Source organism: Pseudophryne corroboree, chromosome 3 (assembly GCF_028390025.1).
Source record: "Pseudophryne corroboree isolate aPseCor3 chromosome 3, aPseCor3.hap2, whole genome shotgun sequence".
NCBI classification, from domain to species: Eukaryota; Metazoa; Chordata; class Amphibia; order Anura; family Myobatrachidae; genus Pseudophryne; species Pseudophryne corroboree.
In genome coordinates this window covers 294,989,681-295,013,656 of record NC_086446.1, presented here as the reverse complement: position 1 = coordinate 295,013,656, position 23,976 = coordinate 294,989,681, and the positions used below count along the sequence as shown (strand labels likewise).

The 23,976-nt window shown below is 46.8% G+C and overlaps 1 protein-coding gene across 2 annotated transcripts in view; it reads left to right on the top strand.

Annotated features, from left to right (window-relative positions):
* CDH4 (cadherin 4) overlaps positions 1 to 23,976 on the top strand; it is a 1,018,047-nt gene that overhangs the window by 879,935 nt on the left and 114,136 nt on the right. For both annotated transcript variants that reach the window (XM_063959329.1, XM_063959328.1), the window contains exon 6: positions 3,553 to 3,697. In XM_063959329.1, the coding sequence (XP_063815399.1) occupies positions 3,553 to 3,697 (145 nt within the window). The remainder of the gene's footprint in view (positions 1 to 3,552; positions 3,698 to 23,976) is intronic.

Sequence of the window (23,976 nt, the reverse complement as noted above, 5' to 3'; positions counted from 1 at the left end):
CAGAGGCGGTTGCAGGGCGGGAGGGGGCGTGCCAACGGTGTTAGAACTCCATTGGGGGGGGGCGTGGTCTGGACAATGCAGGACGGACCACGGCGGCTGCATGACGTCACGCATCCGCTGTGACCCAAAACATGGCAGGTAGCTGCGCAGGCAGGGAGCTACTCCACAGGTGCAAGAGCGTCACCGCCGTGCGATGCTTTCGCACCTGTGCAAGGGTGGGGGGTGATAGGGCCTGACATGCGGGGCGGTATAGCTCTGTGCCGGCTGTCCCCCAGCATGTCAGAGATTCTGATCGTAGATGTTCTAATTTTAGCACATCTACGATCAGCTCTGAATCAAACCCTGTGTGTGTGTGTGTGTGTGTGTGTGTGTGTGTGTGTGTGTGTGTGTGTGTGTGTGTGTGTGTGTGTGTGTGTATATATATATATATATATATATATATATATACAGGTTGAGTATCCCTTATCCAAAATGCTTGGGACCAGAGGTATTTGTATATCGGATTTTTCCGTATTTTGGAATAATTGCATCCCATAATGAGATATCATGGTGATGGGACCTAAATCTAAGCACAGAATGCATTTATGTTACATATACACCTTATACACACAGCCTGAAGGTCATTTTAGCCAATATTTTTAATAACTTTGTTTTTGATGCACAATGTGTGTGTACATTCACACAATTCATTTATGTTTCATATACACCGTATACACACAGCCTGAAGGTCATTTAATACAATACTTTTTATAACTTTGTGTATTAAACAAAGTTTGTGTACATTGAGCCATCAAAAAACAAAGGTTTCACTATCTCACTCTCACTCAAAAAAGTCCGTATTTCGGAATATTCCGTATTTCGGAATATTTGGATATGGGATACTCAACCTGTATATACATATATACATACACTAGTTAAATTAAAGGATCAGAGGATCAGTAGCAGCCAAAATGGAGAGGGATAGCGTATACAAATGTTTTAGCAGCATGAGTAAGATGTTTCTGTAGATCAAGGGCAGGATGTAATGGCAGAGGTGTGGGATGCCGGCCGATCTCTGACTTTTTTTTTTAAAAAGAGTTAATCACTTACAAGACATGCTTTTGCCTTGTAAGTGATTGCCCCTTTAAAAAAAACATCCGAATTTGTCCGGCATCCTGCACCTCCGGAGATCTCAGACGCCATTACATCCCGCCCCAAGAGCTTACAGATAGGATATTTTATAAACAGAACACATTGAAACATACAACTTTGACAAACAAGGTCCAAGTCTTCTGGGTTCTAGAGCAAAGATACAGTTTGTACTTGTTGGTCATATATATTTATGTGATATTTATTTATGTAATTGCTCCTTTCTCACCGATATTGCCAACAATTTCCTGTTGCTGGTAGATTATGATGCGCAGCAGTACTGTGTGCACGGGTGGTCTTCAGTTTGCTGGCTGTTGGGATCCCGGCGTACAGTATACCGGCGCCGGAATCCCGACACCCGGCATACCGACACCTTTTCTCCCTCTTGGGGGTCCACGACCCCCCTGGAGGGAGAATAGATAGCGTGGCAAGCATAGCGCTCCACCGTGCCTGAAGCGTGGAGAGCGCAGCGAGCCCGCAAGGGGCTCATTTGCGCTCGCCCAGCTGGCGGTATGCTGGCAGTTGGGATTCCAGCGCTGGTATGCTGGCCGCCGGGAGCCCGACCGCCACCATACCATACTACACCCATATGCACCACATGTCACATGCACAAAGTAAGCAGAAAATACTGTCATCTAAACAATGACATTCTAATTAATATTTACATATATGTTTCTGAACAATGGCCCTCATTCCGAGTTGTTCGCTCGGTAAATTTTTTCGCATCGCAGCGATTTTCCGCTTAGTGCGCATGCGCAATGTCCGCAGTGCGACTGCGCCAAGTAAATTTGCTATGCAGATAGGAATTTTACTCACGGTTTTTTCTTCGTTCTGGTGATCGTAATGTGATTGACAGGAAGTGGGTGTTTGTGGGCGGAAACTGGCCGTTTTATGGGAGTGTGTGAAAAAACGCTACCGTTTCTGGGAAAAACGCGTGAGTGGCTGGAGTTGTTCGCTCGCAAGGCGATTTTAGCAGAGTTACACACGCTAAGCCTCCGCCTACTGGGAGTGAATCTTAGCTTCTTAAAATTGCGAACGATGTATTCGCAATATTGCGATTACAAACTACTTAGCAGTTTCAGAGTAGCTTCAGACTTACTCGGCATCTGCGATCAGTTCAGTGCTTGTCGTTCCTGGTTTGACGTCACAAACACACCCAGCGTTCGCCCAGACACTCCCCCGTTTCTCCAGCCACTCCCGCGTTTTTTCCGGAAACTGTAGCGTTTTTATCCACACGCCCATAAAACGCCGTGTTTCCGCCCAGTAACACCCATTTCCTGTCAATCACATTACGATCGCCGGAGCGAAGAAAAAGCAGTGAGTAAAAAAACTATCTTCATAGCAAAAATACTTGGCGCAGTCGCAGTGCGAACATTGCGCATGCGTACTAAGCAGAAAAACGCTGCGATGCGAAGAAAAATACCGAGCGAACGACTCGGAATGACCCCCCTTGTGTTTTCTTTATGGATAGGTCTACACTCTGATTGCAACAAATTGTATCAAATAAATCACAACAATAGTCTTAATTGCGAACTGATACACATTTAGAATAACAGTCCATTAAATTGTTGCTTGTTGTGACCTGCTGCATGTTGTCTCATAACAAAAACATCCCAGCATGCCCTGTCACAGTTCTGCTATTAAGGCATGCTAAAACTGAGGAAGGGCATGCTGAGATGTGTAGTTCCACAGCAGCTGGAGGGCCACAGGTTGAAGACCCATGATCTAAGGCAGGGGTGGGGAACCTTTTTTTCTACCAAGGGCCATTTGGATATTTATAAAATCCTTCGGGGGCCATACAAAAATTATCAACTTAAAAATTAGCCTGCCCCCAGTAGTTATGCCCCCAGTCAGTAGTTATGCCCCCAGTCAGTAGTTATGCCCCCAGTAGATATACCCCCAGTCAGTTGTTATTCTCCAGTAGATATGCCCCCAGTCACTTGTTATGCCCCATTAAATATGCCCCATTAGATATGCCCCAAAGTAACGCCACTTACACACACACACATTAAAAGAAAAAAAAACATAATACTCACCAGCCCTGCTCCTGCTTCCGGACCGTTGCCCTCTGCCTGGCCGCCCGCTCCTCAGAACTATGGGAGAGACGTCATGACATCTCTCCCATAGCCCCATAGCACCGCACAGCCGCACACTGCCAGAGCCAGAGCTCAAGAGTGAGCTCCTGCCTCCGGCTGCTGCTGAGGGGAAGAAGCCGGGCGTCCACTAGTAACAAAATCTCAGCGGGCGCCCGGCATCTCCTGTTAGGTGAGCCTGGCTGGGCCACATTAAGTGGCTCTGCGGGCCTTATACGGCCCACGGGCCTGAGGTTCCCCACCCCTGATCTAAGGGATAAGACATACCATTGGCACGGATCATCGTTTAGAACTTCTCTACCTTCCTGACCACTCTTCTCCTTCTCTCCAGCTCAGGGCTCATGCTGTGGATATGAATGGGAACAAAGTGGAGAATCCCATTGACCTCTCCATCTACGTCATCGACATGAATGACAACAGACCAGAGTTCTCCAGTCCTATATTCAATGGCTCAGTGGACGAAGCTTCAAAACCAGGTACCACACACCAGGAACTCCCTTATTGCTTGCTGCCTTGCAGCTACTGTAGAAGGCAAAATAAACAGTCTGAGATTTTAGGCCTTGGAAATGAAGCTTTCAGCTGCTTGTAAATATTTGTATTTATTCTGATGGACAGACCAGGACTGGCCATTAAAATTATCACCCGCAACCCATAATGGCATCTATACCAAGCTTGCTACAAGTAAATCCTGACTCTGTTAATTCTCAGAAGAGCTCATATGCACAACAATAAGCAATCACAGGCCTGCTCTGCACCATGTATATGCACCTTCACAGAGCAGGTGTTTCACTCCGTGCATGGCCGTAATGCTCTGGGCAGCAACTAGGATGTTAGTGTGCGGACACATGGAACAGACGCATTTTGTGGGAGTGTCATGAGTGGGTGTGTAGTACTTTTTTGAGGCATGCTGACGGAGGTGAAGTGCCTGTTTCAGGTGGATCTTTTGCATTCAGCAGAGGTTGGGTGCAAGTGCCATTACTAATGATGACAGCTGCAGACGCAATATACTGAGCAAAGTGGTGCATATGCATGGAAATCGCCAGTTAATCACGCAAGTGGATGGATAATCAGATTAACATAAGGTAGTAAATCTACCAGCAGTGGACAGTAGTTTGGCCCCAGTAGCTTCTGATTGGCTGCTGGTCTGCTCACCTTGATTGGCACACAGGTGGCGACAAATTCAAAAGGCCTCTGCTTCTTTTCATTTTTCTGCAGGTCCGTGAGTAGTGATTGGCTAGCGGGCAGTGCCAATTTTAAACTGCTACCGCATCTGACCTGGTGCTAGGACCCTATGTGAGATGTCTGAGTCCCCACTTAGAGAAGCTAGGTGAGAAAGAGATGAGAGTGGGAATTAGAGAGAGGGGGTAGGGGTTAAAGAATAAACAGTAAGTGAGAGGTACAGGGGGTGAGAAAAGAAAGCAGACAGGTAATGGAACAGGAAAGCAGGCAGTGAGAGGTGCAGGGGATGAGAGAAAGAAGCAAGCAGTGAGTAGGGGTGGGAAGCATGCAGTGGGAGGATCAGGGGGTGAGAGAAGAAAGCATGCATATAGAGGGCAAGGGGAAGCAGGCAGGGAGTAGGGGAGTGAAGCAGGCAGTGAGAGGTGCAGGGGATGAGAGAGGGAAGCAGCTGCAGGCAGGGAGAGGGAAGCAGACAGAGGTGCAGGGGATGAGAGAAGGAAGCAGACAGGGAGTGGGGGAGGGAAGCAGGCAGTGAGAGGTACAGGGGATGAGAGAAGAAAGCATGCAGATAGTGGGAGAGGGCCGCAGGCAGTGAGAGGTACAAAGGATGAGAGAAGGAAGCAGGCAGGGAGTAGGGGAGAGAAGCAGGCAGTTAGAGGTGCAATGGATGAGAGAGGGAAGCAGGCAGCGGGAAGTGCTGGGGTTGAGAGGGAAGAAGGGGCTGAAAGGGTAGCAGGGAGTGAGATTTCAGAGGTTAAGTAAAGATGAGAGATGATCAGACACAAAGGAGAGCATGTGGGAAGTAAGAGGGTTACCTAGGATGAAGAGAGGGTGTGTTGGATTCAAATTTCCATACCCCCATCTCTAAATTCCCACTTTGATCACTGTATACAACACCAATATATATTCATGTATGATAATATATACTGTACAAATAGCATAACTTATAGACAATTATATTTATTATCAGTTTGAGTACTCGTGAAATGATGCAAATGGATGCTTATATAAAGGTGTGTTTTACTTTCACATGTATCAAATATGACACTCAATATAATGAAACAGTGCAGATAAATATTGTTGAACATGAAAAAGGTGGTAATCACAATGTGTGCTCCACGGGGAGCACCTGTTTAACTCAGTCCTTTAATCACTCAAATTGGTGATTAAATCCTTTAGGTTCTTGGCGTGTGTGTTCTGACACAAAGGCCAATGGGCTGGAAAAATATATATAAATGTAATGATTAAATCTGGCTGTGTTGCTTTAAAAGTCAAATATAGATTTTCCAGTGGAAATGTCTCTAGTCCTGACCGGACTGTGTGGGCTTTAAAAATCTGTCTTTAGTAATTAGATTCATATAGTTGCAGAGGACGGCGTCCCGTACCTCTGCGTGTGGAAGTCAGGTATTCGTGCACTATCGTTGCGGCCGTACTTGTAAGATGTACAGGTGCGGGGGGCAGCGGGAACCTCCTGGCAGCTCCGGACAGACTCGTCCCTCAGCTCGCGCACCCGCTCTCCGGTTCGTCCTGTTAGGGATCTCCCCGTGTGCCTGCGCCGCTTGCTGGGTTGGTCGTGTTCGCGTGGGGGGGAGCTCAGCCGCAGGATCTAAACAGAGCCTGTGGCAGTGTTGCACCTCCCCACAACGGAGTACTCACCTGTGTGGTCCTCCTGCTGCCCGTCCGTCTGTACTGCTTACCGATGTCTGCGCCGTAGGTCCGAGGGTCTCACATCACTCTCCTGTCCTCCAATGGTTTGATGTCTCTTAGTCGTCTCCTCCAACGCGTTTCAACCGTATCGGTCTTCCTCTGGGAGTCTTTGCAGTGTTCTGATAGTGGTGGATGTTAAAATGGCTTGCGGGCGGGACCAGCATCAGTTCCTCCTTTGTTCCACTGATTTGATTGGTGGTTGAGGTTGTCAGTATTGGATGTTAAATTGGCTTGCGGGCGGGACCAGCATCAGTTCCTCCTTTGTTCCACTGATTTGATTGGTGGTTGAGGTTGTCAGTATATACATAGATGATATATTCTTCATCTGGAAGGGAGATGAAGAATCACTCAAAAGTTTCAATACACACCTCAATCAGAACGATCGGAATCTCAAACTCACCACCACATATAGCAAGGAAAAAGTACAATTTTTAGATCTCAACATTTTCATAGATGAAGATCGAATACACACAAACACTTACAATAAAACTGTCGACGTGAACAGTTATATACTAGCCACCAGTGGGCATCATCCGACATGGCTCAATGGCATACCAATGGGACAATTTAAAAGACTTCGTAGAAACTGTTCCAAAATGAGTGATTATGAAACACAGGGGAAGGTTTTGAGTGACAGATTTAAGGAAAAAAACTACCACACCGAGACAGTACAAGTAGCCTTCGAAACAGCAAAAAAGATAGAGAGGCCCGCACTCCTTAACTACAAAGAGAAGCCAAAACAGATGACACAAATCGAAGAACCACTGTTCATAACACAATATTCAGACCAAGCCCATCAGATCAAAAAGATCATCACAAAACACTGGCAGATATTATTGCAAGATGACAATTTAGCTAAAGTTCTACCCCCTAACCCCAAAGTCATCTATCGAAAGGCTCCTGACATAAAGAAAAAACTAACACACAGCCACATACCGCCACCAAATCAGATACAAACCACAATAGATGGGTCACAGAACAAAGGAGGTTTTTACCATTGTGGGACCTGCTCAGGTTGCCATATGGTAAAAGCAAGAAGCACATTACCCACTATCATGAAACAATCTGCAACTAACTCATACAGTTACAAAATCAAAGACAGAATCACATGCCACAGCAAAGGCATCATATACTTACTAGAATGTCCATGTAAGTTACAGTATATAGGGAGAACCGTCCGACCACTGAAAATCAGAATCAGTGAACACATTCGCAATATTAAACGAAAAACAGAAGATCATCCGCTCTCATTACACTTTAGAGACCATCATGAATCAAATCCCGCATTACTAAAGTTTACGGGGCTGAAAGAAGTCAAGAAGAACTGGAGGGGAGGGGATTACATACAAAAAATAAATAAAGAAGAGTTACGTTTAATAATCTCCTTTGGCACCCTAGCACCAAAAGGGTTAAACATTGATAATGAAATAAGGTCTATCATCTGCAAGTAGAACCAATCATTTAGTATACAGATATCCAATACCCAGAAAAAGCCCACAGGGAACATAGGATTATAAACCACTCCAAAGTAGGAAAGTTATATATATCCCAAATATTTCATAACAATACCAAAGAATCCACTTTACCATAATTGTTGACACACAAGAAACATCTTAAATTTTTTAAAAACTCCGTGATCAGATAGCATACTAACAAGCCACATACCATTGCCACAAAAAAAAAAAGGGGAACTTCATTTGCATTGCCATGTTTTCAGACTTTCCCTGTTTCTGAAACTCACAAATGGGACAGATTGCAGGAACATGTGATCTGCCCCCTGCAATACTAACAACCTCAACCACCAATCAAAAAAAAAAAAAAAGGAATTTCATTTGCATTGCCATGTTTTCATACTTTCCCTGTTTCTGAAACTTACAAATGGGACAGATTGCAGGAACATGTGATCTGCCCCCTGCAATACTGACAACCTCAACCACCAATCAAATCAGTGGAACAAAGGAGGAACTGATGCTGGTCCCGCCCGCAAGCCAATTTAACATCCAATACTGACAACCTCAACCACCAATCAAATCAGTGGAACAAAGGAGGAACTGATGCTGGTCCCGCCCGCAAGCCATTTTAACATCCACCACTATCAGAACACTGCAAAGACTCCCAGAGGAAGACCGATCCGGTTGAAACGCGTTGGAGGAGACGACTAAGAGACATCAAACCATTGGAGGACAGGAGAGTGATGTGAGACCCTCGGACCTACGGCGCAGACATCGGTAAGCAGTACAGACGGACGGGCAGCAGGAGGACCACACAGGTGAGTACTCCGTTGTGGGGAGGTGCAACACTGCCACAGGCTCTGTTTAGATCCTGCGGCTGAGCTCCCCCCCACGCGAACACGACCAACCCAGCGAGCGGCGCAGGGGCACGGGGAGATCCCTAACAGGACGAACCGGAGAGCGGGTGCGCGAGCTGAGGGACGAGTCTGTCCGGAGCTGCCAGGAGGTTCCCGCTGCCCCCCGCACCTGTACATCTTACAAGTACGGCCGCAACGATAGTGCACGAATACCTGACTTCCACACGCAGAGGTACGGGACGCCGTCCTCTGCAACTATATGAATCTAATTACTAAAGACAGATTTTTAAAGCCCACACAGTCCGGTCAGGACTAGAGACATTTCCACTGGAAAATCTATATTTGACTTTTAAAGCAACACAGCCAGATTTAATCATTACATTTATATATATTTTTCCAGCCCATTGGCCTTTGTGTCAGAACACACACGCCAAGAACCTAAAGGATTTAATCACCAATTTGAGTGATTAAAGGACTGAGTTAAACAGGTGCTCCCCGTGGAGCACACATTGTGATTACCACCTTTTTCATGTTCAACAATATTTATCTGCACTGTTTCATTATATTGAGTGTCATATTTGATACATGTGAAAGTAAAACACACCTTTATATAAGCATCCATTTGCATCATTTCACGAGTACTCAAACTGTAGGGGATGAGCGCAGTCAGGTGAAAACCAGATATCCATATTGAACCAAAGGGCAAGGACACCCTTTTGACTAGCAGCACATCCCATACAGTAAAACCACCCCAGTGCGCAGATTACCTCCCTTTTTGTTAAATATTTATTATCAGGAAGGATTACACGTAGCATACGAGATGTTTTGAGGTGTCCTAAAACTTATAACTGATAGTGTGTGTGGGTATATATGTGTGTATATTATATATTGGTATATACAGTACTGTGCAAAAGTTTTAGGCAGGTGTGGAAAAATGCTGCAAAGTAAGAAATCTTTCGAAAATAGAATTGTTAATAGTTTATTTTTATCAATAAACAAAATGCAAAGTGAATAAGAATTGAAGGAACTCAGCAGGGGGGGGCTTGGAGAGCTAACCACAGATCTTCTATGGATGTAGGCTTGCTCAGATCCTTCTGTCTCCTCATGCAATCCCAGACAGACTTGATGATGTTGAGATCAGGGCTCTGTGGGGCCATATGATAACTTCGAGAACTTCTTGTTCTTCTTTATGCTGTAGGTAGTTCTTAATGATATTGGCTGTATATTTGGGGTAGTTGTCCTGCTGCAGAATACATTTGGAGCCAATCAGATACCTCCCTGATGGTATTGCCTGAATTTTCAGCATTGAGGACACCATTAATCCGGACTAATTCCCCAACTCCATTTGCTGAAGTGCAGCCCCAAACTTGCAAGGAACCTCCACCATGCTTCCCACATTTTATATATATGTATAAATACACACACATGTATAGAGCACTGCAAGAAAATGGTTTTGGACAGAAATTCTTTTTATACTACATTCATGCACACATGTCATCATTCAGCCACAATACCCCTCATTAAATAACACATTTCAATATACGACCACACCCAGAACTCAAACACACAAACTGCTGCATCCCAGCCAAACACTCACCAAGCCACTTGATCCCACATAAAAATGGAGATTTCTGACTATATGAAGCTACCTGTACACCATAAAAAATAAACAGAAAAACAACTGAGCAGATCTATGCAGTGTGCAGTCACCAGTGGCGTAACTAGAAATTTTTCTCCCCCAAGCCAAAAAATTCTTTGGCGCCCCCCCCCCCCTCCCCCCCGCCGCATAATTGGGAGCAAGAAAGGGATAAATATGCGCGCGCCAAAGGCGTGCGCTGCAAAAAAGGGGCGTGGTTTTGTTGGAATGGGCATGGTTTCTCATAAAGGGGCGTGGTATTGCAGGAAAAGACTACCTTATACCCCAGTTTTGCAACCTGCACGCCCAGACGTTAGCCACCACAGGAAAGAAAAATAATCCTGATTCATGCCCCTTACATTATTTGTCATTTTTCCTCCTTATAGTAATGCCCAGTATACATTATGCCACATACTGCAATGGCCCTTAGACATTATTCCACACACAATAATGCACATGACACATTATGCCACACACCATAATGCCCCCGACACATTATGCCACACACCGTAATGCCTGTGACACATTATGCCACACACCGTAATGCCTGTGACACATTATGCCACACACCGTAATGCCCCCGACACATTATGACAGGAATCGCAAAGCCCGTTATACATTATGCTACACACTGCAATGCCCCTGATACATTATAGCACATACAATGCCTGTGACACATTATGACACACACCGCAATGACCTTGAGACATTATACCACAATGCCCGTGATATAGTATACCATACACCGTAATGCCTGTGACACATACCGCAATGCCCTGCCCGTTATACCCTATGCCACACACCGCAATGCCCGTTATGTATTATGCCACACTGCAATGACCCTGAGACATTATACCACATACCACAATGCCCGTGATATAGTATACCACACACCGTAATGCCTGACACATTATGACACACACCGCAATGTCCGTGATACATTATGCCACACACCGTAATGCCCATTACACATTAAGTCCTACAGTAAGGCTTCTAATTACTTTTCAATTACCTTCTCGTTGTCAGGGGTTTCATGCACTGGGTGTCATGCTCGTTGCCAGGTGTTTCATGCACTGGGTGTCATGCTCGTTGTCAGGTGTTTCATGCACTGGGTGTCATGCTCGTTGCTAGGAGGTAGTCCTTGTTGCTAGGGCTGTGCTCCCAGTGCCACATATGACCCCAGTGCCAGATATTCCCCCACGGTGCCAGGTACTCACATGCCCCCGGTGCCAAATATAGCCCCCCCCATGTGCCAGGTACACATATACCCCCCCCCCCAGTGCCACATATGCCCCCAGTGCCAGATATTCCCCCCCCAGTGCCACATATGCCCCCAGTGCCAGATATTCCCCCCGTGCCAGATATGCCGCCAGTGCCATATATTCCCCCCCAGTGCCACATATGCCCCCAGTGCCAGATATTCCCCCAGTGCCAGATATCCCCCCAGTGCCAGATATCCCCCCTAGTGCCAGACATCCCCCCCCAGTGCCAGACACCCCCCCCCCCCAGTGCCATATATGCCCCAGTGCCAGACATCCCCCCCCCAGTGCCAGATATCCCCCCCAGTGCCAGACATCCCCCCCCAGTGCCATATATGCCCCAGTGCCAGACATCCCCCCCCAGTGCCATATATGCCCCAGTGCCAGACATCCCCCCCCAGTGCCAGATATCCCCCCCAGTGCCAGACATCCCCCCCCAGTGCCAGATATCCCCCCCAGTGCCATATATGCCCCAGTGCCAGATATCCCCCCTAGTGCCAGACATCTCCCCCCCAGTGCCATATATGCCCCAGTGCCAGACACCCCCCCCCCAGTGCCAGATATCCCCCCCCAGTGCCAGATATCCCCCCCCCCAGTGCCATATATGCCCCAGTGCCAGATATCCCCCCTAGTGCCATCTCCCCCCCAGTGCCATATATGCCCCAGTGCCAGACATCCCCCCCCCCCCCCAGTGCCAGATATTCCCCCCAGTGCCGCCGTCGCCGCCGCCGCCTATTGGAGGGACACGGAGGGCACAGATCGCCTCTCCTGTGTCCCTCCTGCTGCATCATCTCCGGCGGCCGCGGGTCTAATAGGGGGAAGTGCCGTCCGTGAGCCAATTAGAGCTCACGGACGGCACTTCCCCCTATTAGACCCGCGGCCGCCGGAGATGATGCAGGAGGGACACAGGAGAGGCGATCTGTGCCGTCCGTGTCCCTCCAACAAGCGGCGGCGGGAAGGAGAAAGCAGACTGACATGCGGGCGCTCGTCCGCATGTCAGTCTGCTGTAATCAGTGGCGCCCCCGCAGCCCCTCGCCCCCAAGCCACCGCGAGGACTGCGGGGGCAGTAGTTACGCCACTGGCAGTCACACATCCAACCCCTTGCAGCCAACGCTGACTACCTCTCCACAAAGTACAAGGTAAGTTTCAAATAGTTAGAACTCTCCAGCTTGGAATTCTCTAGCTTTCTATGCAAGGGCAGATAGAGTATCTGTGTAGATGGGTGTACCTGGGTCCCACTGGTTTCTGATAGTTCTGAGCTGATTTTGAAGGGAAGTAAGAATGATGTGTCTTTCATCTGATGCACTAAGTTTCCTTGGACGACCACTGCGTCTGCGGTCCTCAACGTTGCCCATTTCTTTATGTTTCAATGCTGAGAAATACAGGCAGATACATATCCATCATGCAATACCATCAGAGAGGTATCTGATTGGCACCAAATTTATTCTGCAGCAGGACAACTACCCCAAACATACAGCCAATGCCAATACGAACTATCTTCAGCATAAAGAAGAACAAGGAGTCCCGGAAGTGATGATATGGCCCCCACAGAGCCCTGATCTCGACATCATTGAGTCTGTCTGGGATTACATGAAGAGACAGAAGGATTTGAGCAAGCTTACATCCACAGAAGATCTGTGGTTAGTTCTCCAAGATGTTTGGAACAACCTCCCTGCTGAGTTCCTTCAAAACCTGTATGCCGGTGCTAGGGTGTTCGGCGCCCCCCTGCAAACTATAAAGTTGCGCCCTCCCATACTTTACAAAGGGACAGCACACGCCCTTGGACCGCACCAAAAAAGGGGTGTGGTCTAGTGAGGAATGGCCACACAATAGTATCACCATTTCAAATTCTGCCACACAGTACCACAATCTTATTCACATTACACCGCATGTAGTAGTGATGCTTATACATAATGCACCTAGTTGTGGCACTGCTTATACACATAACGCCTCCTGTAGCATTGCCGCTTATACACACAACACACTCTGTAGCAGTGACGCTTACACACACAATGCACCCTGTAGCAGTGGCAATTAAACATATAACGCCCCCTGTAGCTGTGACGCTTAAACATGTAACACCCCCTGTAGCAGTGACGCGTACACATATAACGCTTCCTGTAGCAGTGATGCTTAGACATGTAACACTCCCTGTAGCAGTGACACTTAGACATGTAACGCTCCCTGTAGCAGTGACACTTGGACAGTGTCAGACGGGGGCATGAAGGGCCCACCAGGGAAATGTAATCACAGGGGCCCACTAAAGGCGCTGTCATATGCTGGAAGGGGTGTGGCCACATGACCAGAAGGGAGTGGCCAGCCATTAGAGGCGCAACCTAGCATAGTATATAAAGAAAAAGAGCTCTACCTCGCTGTCCACTTCAAGCTGTTGTGTATGTGCCTGGGTTATATCGGGAGAGAGCAGTAGTATACATGTGCCTGGGTTACATCTGGAGAGAGCAGTAGTATACATGTGCCTGGGTTACATGGGGAGAGAGCAGTAGTATACATGTGCCTGGGTTACACCAGGAGAGAGCAGTAGTATACATGTGCCTGGGTTACATCGGGAGAGAGCAGTAGTATACATGTGCCTGGGTTACATCGGGAGAGAGCAGTAGTATACATGTGCCTGGGTTACACCGGGAGAGAGCAGTAGTATACATGTGCCTGGGTCACACCGGGAGAGAGCAGTAGTATATGTGCCTGGGTCACACCGGGAGAGAGCAGTAGTATACGTGCCTGGGTCACACCGGGAGAGAGCAGTAGTATACGTGCCTGGGTCACACCGGGAGAGAGCAGTAGTATACATGTGCATGGGTCACACCGGGAGAGAGCAGTAGTATACGTGCCTGGGTCACACCGGGAGAGAGCAGTAGTATACGTGCCTGGGTCACACCGGGAGAGAGCAGTAGTATACGTGCCTGGGTCACACCGGGAGAGAGCAGTAGTATAAGTGCCTGGGTCACACCGGGAGAGAGCAGTAGTATAAGTGCCTGGGTTACACCGGGAGAGAGTAGTAGTATACGTGCCTGGGTTACACTGGGAGAGAGTAGTAGTATACGTGCCTGGGTTACACTGGGAGAGAGTAGTAGTATACGTGCCTGGGTTACACCGGGAGAGAGTAGTAGTATACGTGCCTGGGTTACACCGGGAGAGAGTAGTAGTATACGTGCCTGGGTTGTCCCAGGTGAGAGCAGTAGTATATGCACCGGGAACAGTAGATACACATAATGACTGGAGTATATTGCCAGATACACATACGCCCCCAGCAGTGCCAGATACACATATGCCCCCAGCATTGCCAGATACACATATGCCCCCAGCAGTGCCAGATACACATACGCCCCCAGCAATGCCAGATACACATACGCCCCCAGCAATGCCAGATACACATACGCCCCCAGCAGTGCCAGATACACATACGCCCCCAGCAGTGTCAGATACACATACGCCCCCAGCAGTGTCAGATACACATACGCCCCCAGCAGTGTCAGATACACATACGCCCCCAGCAGTGTCAGATACAAATACGCCCCCAGCAGTGCCAGTTACACATATGCCCCCCACGGTGCAGGATACACATACGCCCTGCCAGTGCCAGTTACACATATGCCCTCACGGTGCAGGATACACATATGTACCCCCAGTGCCAGTTACACAAATGCCCCCACTGTGCAGGATACACATATGTACTCCCAGTGCCAGTTACACAAATGCCCCCACAGTGCAGGATATACATATGTACCCCCAGTGCCAGTTACACAAATGCCCCCACAGTGCAGGATATACATATGTACCCCCAGTGCCAGTTACACAAATGCCCTCACGGTGCAGGATACACATATGTACCCCCAGTGCCAGTTACAGAAATGCACTCACAGTGCAGGATACACATATGTGCCCCCAGTGCCAGTTACACAAATACCCTCACAGTGCAGGATATACATATGTACCCCCAGTGCCAGTTACACAAATGTCCCCACAGTGCCAGTTACACAAATGCCCCCACAGTGCAGGATATACACATGCCCCCACAGTGCCAGTTACACAAATGCCCCCACAGTGCAGGATATACACATGCCCCCACAGTGCCAGTTACACAAATGCCCCCACAGTGCAGGATATACACATGCCCCCACAGTGCCAGTTACACAAATGCCCCCACAGTGCAGGATATACACATGCCCCCACAGTGCAGGATATACACATGCCCCCACAGTGCCAGTTACACAAATGCCCCCACAGTGCAGGATATACACATGCCCCCACAGTGCAGGATATACACATGCCCCCACAGTGCAGGATATACACATGCCCCCACAGTGCAGGATATACACATGCCCCCACAGTGCAGGATATACACATGCCCCCACAGTGCCAGTTACACAAATGCCCCCACAGTGCAGGATATACACATGCCCCCACAGTGCCAGTTACACAACTGCCCCCACAGTGCAGGATATACACATGCTCTCACAGTGCAGGATATACATATCCCCCCCCCCCACAGTGCCAGTTACACAAATGACCCCCAAAGTGCAGGATATACATATCCCCCCCACAGTGCCAGTTACACATACAGTGTCAAGTTACACGTTACTCACCACCGCCGCCCGGGCTCTGCTGCTGCTCCGTGTTTTTGGGCCGGGGAGGAGAGCGCAGCTTGCGCCTCTCCTGCCCACAGTCCCACTCTTCGTGGGATCTAATTACTGCCGCCGCCCGGGCTCTGCTGCTGCTCCTGTGTCGGGGCGGGGAGGAGAGCGCAGCGTGTGCTTCTCCTTTCCCTCAGCTGACTCTGCCGGCCAGTGTGTGCTGCCGCTCTCTCTCCCAGGGCCACTGACGGCAGCATGTTACATGCGCCACTGCGCCAAGTTATTACAGTAGGCCCCGCCCTCACATAAAAGAGGGTGTGGCCAAAAATCAGTGGGGCCTACCGCTGGTTTCACCGGCTCCCCGGCGGCCCAGTCCGACACTGCACTTGGACATGTAACACCCCCGAAGCATTGACACTTAAACATATAATGACCCCTCCGTAGCAGTGATGCATTAACGTATAACACCCCCCTGTAGCAGTGACGCTTAAACATATAACACCCCCCTGTAGCAGTGACACTTAAACATATAACGTCCCCTGTAGCAGTGACGCTTACACATATAACGCCCCACTGTAGCAGTGATGTTTACACATATAACGCCCCCTGTAGCTGTGACGCTTACACATAAAACGCCCCCCCCCTGTAGCAGTGATGCTTGCACAAACGCTCCCCTATATCAGTGACTCTTACACATATAATGCCCCCGTAGCAGTGACGCTTACACATGTAACGCCCCTCCGTAGCAGTGATGCTTACACATATAACGCCCCCCTGTAGCAGTAATGCTTACACATATAACGCCCCCTGTAGCAGTGACGCTTACACATATAACGCCCCTGCAGCAGTGAAGCTTTAGGCCCACACAGTCAAACATACACATACAGATACACACACATACATACACAGATACTCCCACAGTTTCTCTCACTCGCCAACTACCCGCTCAGTGAAGGGATGCAAAGCAGGGAGAGCACCTCTCCAGCCTGGCGGCTCCCTGCACTGCATCCCTTCACTGAGCGGGTAGCGCCAGGCCTGTGCAGGTGTACCAAGAAGAATTGATGATGTTTTGAAGGCAAAGGATGGTTGTATGGTCCAAATATTGATTTGATTTATATTTATCTTCCGATCATTCACTTTGCATTATGTTAATTGATAAAAATAAACTATTAACACTTCTATTTTTGAAAACATTCTTACTTTGCAGCATTTTTTCCACACCTGCCTAAACCTTTTGCACAGTATTGATATATATGCAGTACATACACACAAGTACAGTATATACACACATACAGTACTCATGGAATGTAACATACCCTCCAACATTTTACACAGAAAAATCGGTACAAATCCGAAAAGTGGGTGTAGCCACGCCCCTTTTCCTATACTTTCAATGGAAGTTTGGAGAGCCAAAAATCGGTACAGACCATAAAAAAAAGGTACTGTACCTATTAAAAAGGTACAGTTGGAGGGTATGATGTAGTAATTCTCTGATTTGTTTGTACATGACAATGACAGGCGTCCCTCTGGTATTGCAGCATGTACTGTATATTCAGTGGTGTTCGGCCCCATACCAAATTCAGCTTGTTGTTTCTGTGTGAACATATACAGTTGCTTGAAAGTGCTTAATAAGAGTCTGTGTTTTTTTGGGGGGGGTTCACTGCAATAAATAATGTTCAGGAGCTTTGAAGCCAATCTCTCTGGGAATTTTGTTGATTTTAAGGAGCCGGCTCAGAGTTTATATCACTATTCCCCTGACTGACCAGGCTGCCTTAATCAGCAGAGCTGTGTGTCACATGGTGCAGTTCAGGACTGAGGCTCAGGCACAAATGTAGAATTTCATTGAAAAGCTTGCTGCAAACGGCTCAAGTGTCAGCTTGTGAGCTAATGAAATGATTAATTAATAAAATCGTTCTATGGCTCTATTCTCTGCAAGGACTTTCAGTGAATAAATATGAATCTGTTAAAGCTTCACACTTAGGGTTCTATTTATTAAAACGAAAACCATGTACATACACCTGTTTTTTTTCCACATGGTTTTAATTTTGGGACAGTTTAACAAATGGTTATAGATATCTTCTGCGTGACCTGAACTAACGATGCAGACCACAATCCCCATTATTCAGAATTTTGGCGCTTGACCCAGATAGCTAACGTCATATTTAGATGGCAAAATGATTGCCATGTCAGAATGGACAGGAAAGTGTTAGCAATAGTTATCCCTTTACTGCAAACCTTTTCATGGGATTCCTTTAGAGACCCACTGCCACCCAGTGCCAGTTCTAACCAATATGATGCCCTAGGCAAGATTTTGGCTGGTGCCCCCTAGCACTGCCGCTAGTTCCACCTCTGACCCTGCACCCCTTTCTCTGCACCATCACCCCTCACCCATGGCAGTCCTCATTTTGGTGCTCCAACCCCAATATTTTAAATAGGAACAGTACGCACATTCGGTGCACTGCCCAAAAAGGGGCATGTTCTTGCTGGGAAGGGGTATGGCGGCCACACAATAGTACCCCCAATTCAAATTGCACCACACAGTAGTGCAACTTTATTCACATTATATCAAGTGATAATGTGCCTTATTCACGTTACATCACACAGTAGTGCAACTTTATTCACATTTTATCAGGCGATCAGTGTCACTTATTCACGTTACATCACACAGTAGTACCATTTTACCTTATCTACGTTACTTCTCACAGTAGTGCCCCTTATTCACATTACATCACACTGAATTGCTCCTTATTCACATTACACCACACCATATTGCTCTTTATTCACATTAGACCACACAGTAGTGCCCTTTCTATATGTTGCACCACACAATAGAGCACCTTATTTATTTATTATTACTATTATTATTATTATTATTATTATTATTAACAGTTGTCTATATAGCTCACACATATTCCGCAGCACTTTTACAGAGAATATTTGGCTATTCACATCAGTCCCTGCCCCACGTGGAATGTTCCTTACACAGTAATGCTCCTTACACATATGACACACATTATTAATGTCCTTATAACTATAATGCACCTTACACATATGCCTCACATTATTAATGCATTTATACACATGACACACATAATGCCTATTATATATCCCGAACACGATTGCACAACCAACCGACCCGCACACAGCACTCACACGGCTGCTAATACTGTGACTTCTGCCTCTGCTTGGATACAGATGTGTCCTTGTACATCTTGCCTCAATACGCCATGCTCTGCTGCATTTGCCAAAAAGTTGGGTGCTTTTTTTTTTTGCCAAAAATGCATCTTATTTGCATTGCTATATGGCTAGGATGCACAAGCAGCTTCTGCTGATTAAAATGATATGCAACATACCTATATTCTGTGTGCGACTGTGGCTGTATCTGCATATGAAATGCTACGTTACAGTGATTTCCATGAATACACTATAACGTAGCATTTCTTATGCAGATACAGTCACAGTCACACACAGAATATAGGCATGCCGCATATCAAATGAATCAGCAGAAGCTGCTTCTGTCCCATGGCATTCCAAATACCCTAGTTTGCCTATGCCTAGGACCAGCTCTGCTGCCGCCAATAACATACAGACTCTTTAGGTCTAAAGTTCTGTGGGTTTTCTTGTGACTTAAAATGCCTTCGGTGTCATAAACTGCTGACTGCACTGTTTTACTATACAATGATAGTCCAGCAAAATAAAAATTGCATCCTGCCACGGGCCACAGCCTCTCACCTGAGCAAGTGTGATGGTTGACAACTTGACCCTGCAGTTGGGACCATAATCCAGCTGTTATCTGGAGCTGCCACCGTTTCGCTCTTGTGTTCTGCAGGAAAACTGGTCTCCGCTACTGCTAATGATTAACTTGCCTGCAAGGAAATAGCAATCAGCATCAACAGATAGAACTGGCTTAACAGTTACCTGGCCAGACACTTAAAACCTGTGTTTCCTTCTGTGCAGCTGATGTCTGTTTGCCTTAGACCCAACTGACCTCTATTTTGTTGGTGTCTAGCCACTTGTATTTGCAGGTTCGTCAATGTTATATTGCCTGCCCTGACTCTGCTCTTTTTCTTTCACTTACCTTACTTAACCGGCCTAGTTAGTGGACAATATGTGTTTTGGACCTTCTCCACCAAACCAATGAGATTTACCCTGCCCGCAGACTGCACACGTTACCTACGACAAGCACCTCACTGCAATCCTGATACCCCCCCCCCCCAATAGTACAAAGAGCAAGCTAATAACTGCAGTGACATAAGTCACATACAATATTGCCTGTTTCACCCATGTTATATGGTCTGAGATTAGTATACTGCACTGTATTCCTTTTAGAAGACTTGCCAATCATTTCTATGTTAATATTATTCCATCACAGCTTGCAATCATACTGTTAAACTAGCTGAGTCCACTTTATAGCCTCAAGATTGCATCATTGTAGTCCTGATTTGGGCTGGTTGGAAATAATGTGTTTCTGTAAGGTGTAGATAACAAGGTCACACATGGTTCGATGTTTTATCATTGTTCAGCTGCACATGATATGCTCTGGAACTGATCCAGAATGTTCACTGCAGATTGCTGATGTGTCTATTCCTTATTTCACTCTCTTGAGATCAGAAGTGTTTCGTGACCTCACCCCACATATTAGCAAAGATCTAGTAAATAACTGGACATTTTCACAAGATAAGGGCGCATATTTCATATCAGAATAATTTTGTAGTAAATGCCCCAAGAACGATACACACACAAATCAAGCATCCCTAGGAAATACTAAAGGGTGACCAAAGCCGAAATCTCCATTTTAGATCATAAAAGCAGCACCACTCTAGTGTCGGATTGGGGCAAGAAGGGCCCACCAGGGAATCGCCGTGATAGGGGCCCATACTTAGGGGTGTAGCCAGTTTCCAGTTGGGGTATGGCAGGCCTCCACAGAGGCTTGCTATTGGCTATCTATTGGAGACAGCGCATGGTCTGGGACCCTATGTGTGTATATGTGTGTGTATATATATATATATATATATATATATATATATATACTAAATATTGGTCATGCATGACAATGTACCTGATTAATAACAGCAATGTACTGTAGTGAGTACATCATAGTCCTGTGTAGTATAATGTAGCATATACCGTATATTTAATGTATAATTTAAGTGCAGAGTCTTTAACTTGATCCCTAGAGGAGGGGGTGGACCCTCAAGCAGTGAAGCCCACCGGGGGTTTCCTCTGTAGCCCTGTGGACCAGTCCGACCCTGCACCACTATATGGGTGCTGTTAAATTGTGAAATTTACCAAGCTCCAGAATGTTCAGCTTTTTCCAGAGCTTGACCCTGGTATCTTACGACATATTCAGATTCCTGCACATCATCTTGTTATGGTGGAATGTGCAGCCTGACAAGCGCACATTGACATTATCACGTTAATTATTGCTAAGTCTATCATAGATAGAAATCATAAATGTAACTTACGCAGAAGCCTTTTTTTCATCAGTGCATACATTTCACCCCTATCACCTTCTCTTTCCTCGCAAAAGGGCACACACATATATATCTTCTGTCTCACAACCTGTACAGTATGTTCTTGTTCTCTTTTTATGTGTGATTTATTTTTTGTTATGCCAGCTGTCTGGCACTGCCGAGTTTTGTGGCACTATAACAAATAATAATTTACCAAACTATATAATCCTATATTAATATACTGTAATACACCTGTAGCTAGCAAAAGGCCTGCTTCTGCTTTCCTGGCCCTACTGAATAGCAGTCTGTTCATACGCTCCTGTGTACCAGGACCAGCTCTTTCTGCTTCATTTCACTCACCCCTTGGGAGATGAATGCCAGTGCGCACAGCACAGATGGGGCCTGATACTTGAAAGTCATCTGCATATGAAGAATTTAAATCTTTAGCCTTGGTGATTTCAACAGAAAGCCAATTACTGGGCTGAGTTCGTTTTGAAATGAAGCTGTAATTTGAGGCTTGTGAAATTAATCCTTTAAAGAGCACAGTAGCAAACACACACAGGCTCGTATCAAGTGCTGGCATCCGGAGTCCCTTCATTTGCTCCTTCACTGTTAATCCAATTAATGAAGAGGTGTTGAACCATCTCGCCCGGAGAGAAGGATTTAAATTTGATCTGTGATTACAAGGCTGGACTTCCAGGGGCTGTGTAATGTGAGGACAGTCTGCAGGTGTGAGGCGCAATCTCTCTCAGCCTGAGATGTCACACAGAGAAAATTACTTACTACAATTCTTATTAAGGAGCTGATTTTCTATATATGCAACTGTGTCCAAAGTACAGTATACACACACACACACACACACACACACACACACACACACACACACACACACACACACACAAAAAGCACAGCTCCCCAATACATTTCTAGATGTAATAATAAGTGCACATTAGAATTCCCAGTAATGAAGTTACGTTGCGGCTCTCACAGGCACCAAAGACATAATGCTCCCAACAACGGACCTTGGCTATGCCGCCAAAATTATCCCTTTTCTGTGACACGCATCTACAAGATCCAGGACACAGTGCAAATAGATATTTTTTCACTACCCTATCACATGATTGCGCATTACCAATCATGCATATTGGTTGGACACTCACACAATACCATTGCTAATGGCTCTAGGCCCTGTGGGAAGGTTTGTATATATATATATATATATATATATATATTTCAGCATGTGAGCTGTGTTATATAATTGAGATATTGGCGCTTTAATGTACAATGAGGGACTATGCTATGGTAATTGAACTTTATGATATAGCAGATCTGAGGATATACAGGCTGAGTCCAGGATCCAAGAGGAAAGAGGTTGAAGCGGGTGAGTGAAAGAGAGAGAGAGAGAGAGAGAGAGAGAGATAAGAGGAACAGGGGGAGATAGATATGGGAAGAAGAGGGGAAGGAAGATGGAAGGAAGAGGGGAACACAGTAAGGGCAGGATGTACTAAACGGAAAATATGGTAAACTCCCGTTTACCGCATTTTCCTAATGTACTAACCCCCGGCCAGCAGCCAATACCCCATAGAAGCCTATGGGCATCTCCCTGCAGTGCTGTGTGAGGGATCCGGTTGGATTCCCCCCAGCATGCCTCGTGCCCGCCCCGTCACCCTGTGCTTGTGTAGACTGACTCCCGAATCCCAGAACTCAGGGAGATGCTGCGCATTGCGGAGGACAGCTCTTATTGGAAGAGCTGTCCTCCGCAATGCTGATCGCATATGTAATTACATATGCGCTCAGCATCGTGGCACTGGGCAGCGCTGGGAGCCGATGTGCAGTAGTACATCCCGCCATAAGAGGGATAAATGTAATAAGAGGGGAAGATGGGAGGAGATAGAGAGGGGATTAAGAGGAGGAGAGAGAGAGGGTGGGATGTACTAATGCACATCGCCACCCAGCAACATGATGCTGATCGCATATGTACTTACATATGCGATTAGCATGGCGGAGGACAATAAGAGCTGTCCTCAGTGATGCGCAGCATCTCCCTGACTTCCGGGATTCGGCCACGGGAGTCAGTCTGCACATGCGCAGGGTGACGGGGCGGGCGCGAGGCATGCTGGGAGGGATCCGATCGGAGAGAAGCCCATAGGCTTCTATGGTGTATTGCCAGCAAAAGCTGGCGAACCCCTCCATGGCGCTGACCTGCTGGCCGGGAGTTAGTACATCAGGAAAATGCGGTAAACGGGAGTTTACCGCATTTTCCGTTTAGTACATCCCGCCTGAAAAGAGAAAGAGAGGAATGCAGGGGAGGGAAATGAGAAGGTAGTGAAGAAAAAGGAAAATAAAAAACTGCAACACTGGGCACAATAGCTAGCCACACTGCAAATGGCTGGTACTAAATACTAGCATGTGTGAGGAAATGAGGGAACAGGGTTCTTTGATCACTCAGACCAACACTAAGCCATCACACATGTATTCAGTACAATTTGTACACGATGGAAGCACCGACATCAATAAGCAGCATACAGTAGTATCAGTTACCAGGTGGGCACTAAGGCCGGCAAACTACAGGGTAGAGTCCCAAACCTCCAGTGTTCAGGAGCACAAATATCCTGACCAGA